The sequence below is a fragment of the Bidens hawaiensis genome, unplaced genomic scaffold (assembly GCF_021521415.1).
Source record: "Bidens hawaiensis isolate Kalapana, Puna unplaced genomic scaffold, B.hawaiensis_p1.1 tig00012999_1, whole genome shotgun sequence".
Classification (NCBI taxonomy): Eukaryota; Viridiplantae; Streptophyta; class Magnoliopsida; order Asterales; family Asteraceae; genus Bidens; species Bidens hawaiensis.
Window position 1 is genome coordinate 634,204 of NW_027492089.1, and position 12,647 is coordinate 646,850.

At 32.6% G+C, this 12,647-nt stretch overlaps 1 protein-coding gene and 1 pseudogene across 2 annotated transcripts; both read right to left on the reverse strand.

The window, feature by feature from the left end:
- Positions 1–1,555: 1,555 nt before the first annotated feature.
- On the reverse strand, positions 1,556–7,534 carry LOC143542861 (uncharacterized). The gene is made up of 6 exons (XM_077035336.1): positions 7,373–7,534; positions 3,399–3,850; positions 3,105–3,297; positions 2,498–2,550; positions 2,200–2,410; positions 1,556–1,951 (listed from the first exon to the last, which is right to left on the reverse strand). Exons 1-6 carry the CDS (start codon positions 7,532–7,534, stop codon positions 1,616–1,618), a joined length of 1,407 nt encoding a protein of 468 aa, XP_076891451.1. The 3' UTR covers positions 1,556–1,615.
- Positions 7,535–8,906: 1,372 nt separating this feature from the next.
- Positions 8,907–11,889, reverse strand: LOC143542908 (uncharacterized; annotated as a pseudogene). The gene is made up of 5 exons (XR_013136973.1): positions 11,472–11,889; positions 10,827–11,019; positions 10,490–10,542; positions 10,173–10,383; positions 8,907–9,551 (listed from the first exon to the last, which is right to left on the reverse strand). The product of XR_013136973.1 is annotated as an uncharacterized LOC143542908 (transcript).
- Between the last annotated feature and the right edge of the window lie 758 nt (positions 11,890–12,647).

Sequence of the window (12,647 nt, forward strand, 5' to 3'; positions counted from 1 at the left end):
TGGTGATGACATTTTGTCATTAGATCACCCGTACAGAGTATCTAGACAAATATGTTTGTTGCCGTTAAATAAAAACATTTACATTTGACCAATCAACTTTAGTTACAAACTTTGCTATATTAGTTTTTTTTCGTAAAAGTTTAGCATATATACTTTTTGACCCATTCACATATTTAATTTTTGCGCCTCAACTTTTATAGTGAAATTTTTGCTTATTAAACTTATATATTTACTTTTTGACACGTTAATTTTGGTAATTAAATTTTTGACAAAAAATTTTTGTCGTAATGAACCGAACTTATGCCGACCAACTTTTCGTCACGTACCCACCGGCCATCGTAATGCACGTAGCTTTCGAACATGCATGTATTAACCCCCCTTTTCCGCAATGCACGGAATTTACAAAAACTTCGTCGGAACCCACAAAATTCTGTCATAACCCAAAAAATTCTTGTCGGAACTCACAAAAATTTAAGTGGACCTCATAAAAATTTTGTTAGAACTCACAAAAATTTACACGTGACTACCTATAACAAGTTTACAATTTATAACACGTTTACAATACCAACGTCATATCATTCAAATTTAAGATAAGACATTTAAGGATATTTGTGAACATTCTCCTACATTTCAACATAAAATGGATATGTTGTGGATTTTTCTAGAAAACAAATACCTTCTTGTATTGTATAAGTACTTTGATGCAGCCAGTGTGTGAAATCTCGACTAGAAGCCGATTAATCCTCGATCAATCGCTAGTCCTCATCCCACCAATTAATTTTGGGCTAATCGTTAATCAGGATCATCGGAGTTAGTCGGCGCTCTTTGACGAAATCCTGACCAAAATAGGTGGTTTCAAGCGAGATTCCGGTCAAAATCAGCGATTTCCAGCTAAAATATGTATGTGTAAATGCAAAACTGAAAATTACGTATAAAAATGTGTGCGTGTGTATATTAAACTGAAAACTATACACTAAAGTCTGATACGGTAAATCCTGATTAATCGTTAGTATCTATCTCATTGCCCAATCAACGACTAGCGATTTCTACGACACTCGGATCAGCAACAACCTTTATGAACGGAATGTCTTCTTTATGGTGTAACATTCTACGCTACTTGGACAAAACACTATAATAAGATGCGCCAAAGTGCATGTGTCAAGCTCTTGTTGATAGTCAGTTCCAAAAGTCAAGGCTATTTTGTCAGCATGGTAATTCTCGTGATTTTCTTAAAATTATAACCTAGGTTGTCCCGTTCATAAGTAAATAGGTCAAAATATCCACCTCCATTTGAAACAAAAAGCATCCTAAAAACATATAAATAATATCATTATTTTTGTAGAGAGAAGATGCTACAGTGAGTATCGTCCACTCAATAACAAAGAATGTGGGTCAACCCGGTTGATGGGTGAAACCCAGTGCAGTTTTAATAGATGTTGGAATAAATGTTACTAGTTATGTTAACATACAAGTGTCAGATCACTGGTGCCCTGTTGATTGATGAGAGAGAAAAAGTGAGATGTAATCTCATTTTGTTTTTTTTTTTAAATATTTGACAAGTTTGCTACATGAGACAACATATCTATAAAAAAATATAGCATCTTAATGTACCAAGTCATGGAACGCTTCCGGCTGCTTCCAAAAGTTCAACTTGTCTAGTTAAGTTTAGTTTGTTGTCGCGTAAAGCCTGAAGTTGATGATCAACATAAGGCGGGCCCATAGTGCATGGACCCGTTTCTGATGGACCCTTCACCTTTGATAATTCTTTATACTCTTTCACCATATCTTTCCCCAAACATGAACAAACTTCAACTGCGTTGTTTGTGATGATTGGTTTATATTTGAAAAGCTTCGAGTATTCTGTTAATAGATGGAGCATGTAATCATACACCAAGTTCATTTGTAATTCCTTTTTTATGAATTCACTTCCTCTTCTTCCGATTTCTTGCGCCTGAACGAATAAAGGTGTTTATATGATATATATGTGTGTGTGTGAATTTATGACACGACACGAATGTCTTAACACGAAATTTATGAGTTTGTGTTTAGTTAAACGAGTTTATATCACGTTTAGATCAACGGGTTGTGTTTGGGTTGACTCAGCTGACCGTTTATTTTGTAAATTTAAAGAAAATATTTTGGTCATTATCAACGGGGTGTGTTGGGGTTGACCAAGCTGAACATTTGACTCGTTATTACCTTATCTGTATTATTGTTTCCCCAATCAACAGCAAACTTGATCGAACTACACTTATTATGCTCGTCGATAGGCCAATAATGAACGGTCGGTATTAAACCTCGCGAGAAAAAATCATAGTAGTGAGGAGTTATCAGCAGGCTCATCGAGTCACAAGCCAATATATATTTCTCGCTAACCGACCATCCGTTTCCTTCAATGTATATTTTGTACCTGTAAGCATAGAAATAAAAATGTTTAGTCAACAATTAAATTCATTAATGTCTAACTTGTAATAAAATGAAATGTAATGGCTACTACCTATGGGTACATTGGCTTGCCAAATCTGTATCATTAAACCCTTTTTCCCAATCCTGCAATTTTTGGTAAAATAAAATTACATTAAAACAACTGTTATAATACATTTATTTCTCTGGATATTTAGCATTTTTTTATGTAAATGATACGGGACAAGTTCGAGTGTGTTAAGTTTAAGCCTGGCTCGTTTCGAGTTTTTTTGTCTAAGGTTCTCAATCTTATATTCTTATGAGTTGTTTTTAAGCTTGAGATGGTCTGACTTATTTTATTTTGTTTTGTTTATTTTCTTTGTAATCTTTGGGCTTTCACGGGTTGCGTTTGGTCCCGGTTTTCTTTTAAAAATTTGGCCTTTCAAAAAAAATTTGTTTTATTTATGTGTATGTAATTAAGTATAAGTATATGCTTGTATATAACTAAATACACACATATATACAACATCTATATATTTATTAAAAAAATTCTTAAATTTATATAAATTAGCAAGTTCAAATGTAGACACCCCCCCCCCCCTCATTTAAACACAACTTGATGCTCACAGAAAGACGATCTAAATAGCTCACGAGTAACTTGACCCCTGCGATTCATATAAGATTTTAAACAAAAGATATACCAAATGGTGGATTCTGGCATTCCATTCCTGTTTCCCATCATTGTTGCACGCCGCAAGGTCTTTTCGGTCTCTCCCTGTGTCTGTATTCCCTTTCCAGTATGCAAACGGTTCCCTTTCCGTCCATTTTCGTCTTTGATTTCCTTGTTCCAATTTCTTGCTCAGTTTCTCCCATGGTAATATATTCACTTCCGGCCTACAAAATCATATTCCACATTAAAATCCAATGGATCATACACTAAACTTTCAAGTTCAATAAGTTTAGAAACTAAAGTTGTATATATTAGTATATATTACCAACCCCAGAAGGACCAATCAGGGAAGACGATATCATAAGTCGAATCACTGCCACAGTAATGGAACGATGGCGGTATAACACTAGTGTTGTCAATGTACTTGGATTTATAGACAAAAGGCCAATCGTGACACATGAACATTAAGTCGAGGTCAGGGACTTGTCCAGGGTAGAGTTCAAGAAGTTGAATGATCCCCCATATGGTGAAAACATCTCGAGTTTGGAACACATAGTCGTATTTCTCCATGTAAAGCCTTCCATCGACGATAATTAACCTGAATTGTGCATATTCTCTAGCGTTTTCTATCATTTCGCTAGTGATTCCGGTGTCTTTCCATGGCTTTAGATCTTCGTGAATCCAACGAAAGTATTCGGGGCATGTTTGAGGTGTCGAATTGTTGGTGTATTCGAATGGGAAAATGTATCTTTGTCGAAATTGAGAGGTTATGGAAAGCTTTAAAAAACAACAATGAACGTGTTAATTTTTTTTTTGAACAACTAAATTTATTAAAACTTCAAAACTAGCCTAGCAAGAAGCTAGACCAGAAAGTCACCAAAACACAAAAAACAATGGGCGTGTTAGTTAATTTCTAAAATGTTATTTTTGGCAATCTATAAAATAATCAAGTAAATAATAACTGAATCATATCAAACTATTAATGTGTTTTTATAAAAACAGAATACTATTAATGTCTTCTTTTGCAATTTCCCTTATATTATGGATTCTATTTGATTTTTTAAAGGAAAATTCTTATAATGTCTTTAAATAAGGAAAAAAATTTATTATTGGGTTTTTCTAGAGAGAGATTTCATTTTTTATGTCCCTTTTTAAAAAACATTTCATTTTTCTCTCAAAATTTTAAATTCCATCAATTTCCCTTAGAAACTCATCGTCACCGTAATGTTTGAAACTCGAGCCGGCATGTTTATTATCTAGTAAAAACACAACAGCTGGCTAGAAAAATGGTGTCCCCCCCCACGTTTTTAACTAAACCTGTCATCCCTGACATGTTTCAAAATTAAACACGTCGTCTTGACATGGTTCAAAACAAGACTCGTCGTCCCCGAAATGTTTTAAAACAAAATATGTCGCCCCCGACGTCTTCCCCTCCTTGTTTTAGAAAAAGAGCTTGAGAAACAAAGAAATAGTCCTAGTTTTCTGGCGAGCGTTCCGTCAAAGCCTTTTCAGATCGGCTATGGCGACTCCCAAGACTACTCCAATGACTCCCAATGCTCAAATCCGTCACAACCGTTTAATTTATATATAAAAAAATCCGTCCTTGCCACTGGGTTTCGTAGCGCGTGGCGATTAGTTAGTGGCGACACAAACACGTCCGGTCTAAAAAATATGTCGCCAACAACGAGTTTGTAGAGGACATTCTGAGAATTTTTATCTAATGACAAAACATGAATCTCTCTTTTAAAAAAGGACATTATTATAATTTTCCCTTCATTTAAAGTACATTCAAGCATGAAGTTAAACATATTGACATTGCATCATGATTATGTGTATACACCTTTCCACTGAAGTTATATTAAAAAAAAATAATTGGTAGAGATGTATATATTAAGTTTAATATCTAAAGACAATATTATGATAAGTTAAATACTTACAACTTCAATCCAAAGAATGACTAAAAACACAAAAAGGAATATCGATACGATGGGGTTCTTCATAAGCACGTCGAAGATGTAAGCTTGTCTCCGAAGAGGCACGACTGCTGATGAAGGACAACCGCCATCACCACCACCACCACTTACTTTCGTCATAAAACCTTTGGAAAAACTCAGGGCCAAATGGTTTAAAGAGAAAGATATGTGTGTTATTAATTTATATATCTTAACAATTTAACTTTAAGCATTTAAAAAATCATTTAATCAGTTTATACATCAGTTACAAAAAAAAAAACAGACAAAAAAGACCATGACAAAAAGTAAGTAACTCATTAAAATAAATGATGCTTTTGGGTATTAAACATGGTTACACATGTGACATTAACATGCACTTAACACATGCCACCACTAAAGTTTTGTTTTCATAAAATTTTCAAGAAATATATATGAAAAACAATAACTAATAAAATACTTAAAAAGTTGCTTTGTGGCACCAATACGTGGTTTAAACAGGCTTTGTGGCACTTAACTAGTATTTTACCTGGCACGTTGTGCCGGGTAGGTCTGTAAAATTCGGGTGGTAAGTTGACGTGAATTCGGTTAGTTTTGTTACGTGCGTGGTATCGGAATTAAAAAAAAATGAAACAAAGACATTAGAAATTGAGGTGGACTAATAGGGTGACGTCAGTCGGTAAATCCCAAACGTTGTCGATTCTCAGGAGTTGAGGTGGCGAGTCTACGCAAATTCGGTCAACTTTCGTCACGTTTGTTATAATACCGGAACTAAAACTAATCGGTGATCCTATGCGAATTTGGTCGGTTTCCGTCACGTTTGTTACGGTACCGGAACTAAAACTAAACACTCAAAATTGGCATATGGTTGGTTTTCGTTACGTTCGTTATGGTAGAAGAACTAAAACAAATAAAAAAACAAATAATGTCAAAACCCGAGCCTTGTCGGTCCCGGACGTTGATGCGATGAGTTTACGCGAATTCAGTCAGTTTTTGTCACAGTGTCACGTAAAAATACAAAATTGGCTTCGATCGATTTCTGTTTCGTTCCTCACGCCGCCAATATTTAAACAAAAAAATATCAAATTGATGTGGACCAGTTTGGTGACGTCACTTGGCCCAATGAGGACTCAGCGGCATCAAACTCTCTTTTACTCACTATATAGAGTAATAGTAATTAGACACGCGAGAAGTATAAAATTATTTTAGTATATACATTTATTAGCATTTATTTCTGTTAGTAAAAAGAAGGAAAAAAATTAATTAACTTTAGAGCATTCTCAACTAGTCTTCTGTATTATTGTGAATGTGTTCTCTATAATTATAGATGATTGTGAGTGGAAGATGGGAAAACTTTTGTTGATGAGTAAATTTAGAGAAACATTGTTCACCTCCTATAAATTTTTAATGTTTTTTAAAAGTGATAGTGAGTTAATAAGAGAAAAAATAATGATAAAAGTATAAAGATGTATTATTTAATTAAAATAAAAATAAAAAATATTGTGTTTTTTAGTGTAATTATAAAAATAAAGACGCTACTAAAAATGCTTACGGTTATAGCATAACAATATAATTTTTTTTCAAAGCTAGCACAGAGAACTAGTAATCCAACTTTTAAATTCACACTTTTGATCATTGTTGACACTAAAAATAAGAACATCACTTTCTACATAAAGATGGATTGTAAGCTCGAAAACTTTGTTGTGTAGCTATTCATCAAATTATATGAGTGCGATTTAGAAAGTGGTTTAGGATGTTGTGAGTAAAAGAAAGAGAAAATGCATTAATTTATATGGTATATTTGAAAGTTTATGTAACATCATATAAGTTTTTTAATATTTTTTAAAAATGGTTGTGAGTGAAGAAAAGAGAAAATGTAATAAAAAAAGTATAAATGAATATCTTTAATTAAAAAAATAAAAATATAATGATTTTTAGTATATAATTTTTGATTTAGAGATCCCGAAAGTGATAAAAATGCTCTAATAATTTACATAGCTTCAAAACTTTTAATAATTTACAAATTTATCCTTCTAGTTCCCTTTTCTATTTATTTAGTAGCTAAAGTGTAGTTTCTTCTAATTTCCACACCAAGCTCTTGTTATTTTTCCAACAACTTTATATGCTAACAACTTTATATTTTACTACAACTATTATGTAAAATATATATAAATATATGTTACCTTCTACTTTTGTTATTATTATTACTATTATTACATTTAGAATTCATTGAAATAACAGTTACACAAATTGCAATCCACCCCCACGGTTATTTGTTAAATGAAACCACGACGGTTAATTATTTTTTTTTTATTTTAATATTTGTAAATATAAAAAGTAACTTAAAAACCTTTCTTCCTTTAGCATCCACAACGGGCAACTCATCCCGAGGTCCGGATGATGTGGCCAAGCAACGGACATGGGAAGCACGAACTTCACCGTTGTGGCCATTAAGTCCGGTGAAGTAGTCCGGAACTGCAAACGGCTCTGCAGATGAAGATATGGGGCCCATCGCTATATCCTATAAAACAACAGAAAAAGAAAAAGAGGAAGGATGAATCGAACATGGCAGCAACGTGAGGTGTCCGTGTGTAGGATAGCGTGAACGCCGGCCACGTCGGATGATGAACCGCAACCGAAGTGGCCGGATGATGAACCGCCACCGTGAACGCCTCCGGAGGATACTGTTTATTGTCGTGTATTGTCGTACCAACCCGCACATTGAGGCGGGATGATAATTGATAAATCGTCTTAGTATTTATAATGCGTTCTTCCTTATATTCTTGATATTCGATTAGGAAGGATGACAAGAATAAATAATAAATAATGAAAGATGATGAAAAATTATTCTGACCATTTTATAATATTAATTCGACCCATTGTCTTAGTATTTATAATGAAAAACTGTTTATTAAAATTCAAACTTTTATATCCAATCCCTTTCGAATCTTTAAAACATTTTGCTGCTTATTTTTGATTGATTATTGTTGTGCTGATTATTAATACAAGTAGGCGCTGTAAACACATAATTAAAATTTAAATTAATTATTAGTTTATTTCTACAACTAATTTTATGTACTTTTCTGTTTAATATACATTATTCTAAAAATGTGATGGTTTCGCTACCTATATTAACCAGGCGACACAACCACTTGACACATTTTTGCAAACCGACGAAAAGGAAAATGATGTACACCAACACATTTAAGTTATGATTTTTCACTCAAATGCTGGGTTTATTATTACAGTACCGTTTGAGCAGTTTCAAATTTTCCAAAACAATAAATGTAAATGTCATTATGCCAAATTAGATGTAAACCTAAGTAGCACAAAATAAAAGCGATATATAAAATCATACAAATTAGCACCGTTAGCCTGCTGCAACGCGCGGGTAACAATGCTAGTATATAAACATTTTCAAAATATTTACCCTTATTTTCAAAATATCATTTTAAACTTCAATTCAAAATTCGGGATGTTACATGAATAAAACTAAGAAAATGAGTGTATATGCTTATGTCAAAGTCATATTTCCCCTTTTTACCATATACGAATTGGACAAAGAAAATTCTATAAATCATCCTTTTCAAAGAGAGATTCATGAAATAACTCCCACAAATCAAAAATTTCATAATTGTCCTTTTCAAACACGTCAATGACGTCTTTTTCCAGAGGGACGACGCGTTTTGTCAACACAAATTAGAAGGGACGACATGTTTTCTCCACCCAAATCAGGCGACACGACGGTTTTGTCCACCCAAATCTCTTAGCACGATGGGTTTTGCTTTGAAGGACAACGGTTTTTTATTCCAACCTCCCATTTTTTTGCTAGATATTAACGCCCATAGCGATAGATTGTCCACCGATAATATTATGGATGGAACAACATTGACCTCGCCTCCGATTTTCACATCGGTTCTTCAAAGCAACTGAGTCTCGCCGCCACAAATTAACCCTTTTACTCCTTCCTATTGGTAAAATTCGTGCTATTTTCTTGAAGTAAACTATTTTATCTTCATTTACCGAACTTCAAGTATCAAACAATACAAACACTAAAACTTGAACTATTTATTGTGTATTACTCAAATTTTTGCCTATTAAGTGTAAAAACAACATTGATACAAACAAAATTAAACAAGTAAGCTACACAACAAATGTATAAAAAAGATCTCTATAAACATCTTCATGTACATTACTATACATGTCCGGCTGCTTCCCGAGCTTCGACTTGCCTAGTTAAGTTTAGTTTGTTTTCACGTATAGCCTAAAGTTGTTGATCGTCGAAAGGAGGGTCCATAATGCACGGACTCGCCTTTAATGGTACCTTAACCTTTGATAATTCTTTATACTCTTTCACCATATCTTTCCCCAAACATGAACAAACTTCAACTGCATTTTTTGTGATAATTGGTTTGTATTTGAAAAGCTTTGAGTATTCTGTTAAAAGATGGAGCATGTAATCATACACCAAACTCATTTGTAATTCTTTTTTTTATGAATTCACTTCCACTTCTTCCCATTTCTTGGGCCTATACACATGAAAATTGTTAATATTATAAAGTGTATATTTTTTAAATTAATGAGAGCTCTTGTAGGTTTTTCATGTCTTGAGAAAAGACATTCAAATGCCTATTATTAAAAATAATATTTGTTTTTTAAATAACCCAATTAAGATGGATTTAATAGAAAACCTAACATAAAATTTGTGAATTTGAGTTGGTCTAAACAAGTTTATGTCAACACATTTAGCTAAATAGATCGTGTTCGAGCTTTAGAGTTGACGACCTGTTTACTTTTATAAATTTAAGGAAAATACTTGTGTCATTACTTAAATTATTTGGGTATTTAAAATCAAAGATAAAAAAATAAGAAAGAAACAAAAATGATGTTTTACTATTTTATATAAGTTTATAAATTTGTTTTCAAATTTGTAATTCTTGAGTATTAATATAAAAAAATAATAATTAAAGAGTAGCCTAAAATTTCATTTTAAATGGGGTGTGATCATGTACTCGCAATTCCCTAATAACTACATATCACTTTGACTCGTCACGCGTCAACACATAAGCAACTCATTTAACATGTAACATATGTGATTCAAATTCTTTGCTGAGTTATTTATTTGTTGAACCCGTTATTAGTTCGATTACCTTATCTGTGTTATTGTTTCCCCAGTCAACGGCAAACTTGATCGAACTACACTTATTACGCTCGTTGATAGGCCAATAATGAACGGTCGGTATCAAACCTCTAGAGAAAAAATCATAGTAGTGAGGAGTTATCACGAGACTCATCGAATCACAAGCCAATATATATTTCTCGCTAACTGACCATGAGTTTCCTTCAACATATATTTTGTACCTGTATGCAATATGCACAATGTAATTACATAATTTCGTCGAAAACGAAATTAACTCAAATTTATTTTTTATAAAATATAATGGTTATTAAGTTGTTTTTGACTGACCTATGGGTATATTGGCTTGCTAAATCTGTATCTTTAAACCCTTTTCTCCAATCCTGCAATTGTTGGCAAAATAAATTTACGTTAAAACAACTATTATAATACATTTATTTCTCTGGATATTTAGCAATTTTACTTGTATAAATGTAAATATACATATTAATAATAATATAATATGTATATTTATTTAGTTATATCATAACTGCATATTTAATGTAACATTTATTATATATAGGTAAATGTATTAGTTCTACTGAATACAAGTTATATATTTATACAAATAACATGTTTAGTTAAAATGATGATTTCAAATAGGTGAAATGGGTTCTTAAACATTTACCAAATGGTATATTCTAGCATTCCATTCTTGTTTACCATCGGAGTTGCACCTCGCGAGGTCTTTCCGAGCTTTCCCCGTGTGTGTATTCCCTTTCCAGTATGCAAAGGGTTCTCTTTCCGTCCATTTTTGTCTTTGATTCGCTTGTTCCAAATCCTTGCCCAGTTTCACCCATGGCGGTATATTCACTTCCGGCCTGCAAAATCATATTCCATCATAAAATTCCATAAATCGTGAGAAACATTTAAACATGAACACGACCCGTTTTGATTAAAAGTTTATTAATTTATTTATTTATTATTGTTTTTACCTATTAGTGCTTCAAGTTAACATTTAAAAAAAAAAATACAATTTACATAAAACACTTACATTTATCTATAAAATAAAATGTTAATTTACCTTTTAGTTTTAAATTTTGACATGACATACATAACCAATTTAATTTTTACATAATAAGCATTTAAAAAAGTATATAATAGGAAATAAATAGGTTAAAGGGTCAACCCCTAAACCCGTTAGGTTAACTAGAACCAGTGTTCGACCTGGAACTGACACGAATCTGTTTATACCAAACCAAAACCCACAATTACGTGTTAGCTTCGTGTCGTGTTTAAAATTCATAGCACTAGTTATAAAGGTGTATATTACCAACCCCAGAAGGACCAATCCGGGAACACGATATCATAAGTCAAATCATCGCCACAATAATGGAACAACGGTGGTATAACGCTAGTGTTGTCCGGGTAATCAGATTTAAGGATCAACGGCCAGTCGTGACACATGAACATCAAGTCAAGGTCCGGGACTTTTCCCGGGTAGAGCTCGAGAAGTTGTAGGATCCCCCAAATGGTGAATACGTCTCGAGTTTGGAACACATAGTCGTATTTCTCCATGTATAGCCTTCCATCGACGATGATTAACCTTAAATGTGCCTTTTGTCTAGCTTTTTCGACCATTTCGCTAGTGTTTCCGGTGGCTTTCCATGGCTTTAGATCTTCGTGAATCCAACGAAAGTATTCGGGACATGATTGAGGTGTTGAACTGTTTGTGTCTTCGAATGGGAGAATATCTTTTGGACGAAATTGTGCTGTTATTGAAGACTTCACAACAATAGAGTACGTGTTAGTTGGTTTCTATGTAATAAGATATCATTTTTGCATATTTTAATAACTTATGAGATATCATTTTGCCCCTTTTATGTGATTGTTTTAGTGTTTTATTATCTTTTCAAACACAATTTATTTCTCTCGTATAACTTTGTATCTTCATGGTGTTTTATATAAAACTAGATACGATATTACAATAGTTGTACATCTTAAAAAAACGAGTCGTACCCAATATACTCACACGGATAAGTTTTTTTTTTAATTATTGGATAATATGAAAACTAGAAAAACATATTTAGTCTTTCTACAAAACGTTATATGTTAAAAACTATAAAAGTAAAATATATTCTGGATAAAATTATAAGAATAATTAAAACTTAAATTATTCATTGAATTAATTGATAGGTCAAACCTAAATCGTAAACATTTGGGCCGACGGGCCCAATCATCTTATCCTCATTTTTCTTCCTGTATTTAAATAAAACGCAGATTATTTATAATTTCATTATTTAATTTGAGATGAGAAATTACAAGACTACATTAACAATTCAAGACTATTAACGATAGCAATTAAATTGTGAAGAAATTAAATACTTAAAGTCAACTTGTCAATTTCTCGTTATCCTATAATACATATATTTTAATATTTATTAGCAATCGTTCTATAGTTCATGTGATATGTATGGTTGTAAAAATTTCGACTAGTCACTAATTAATC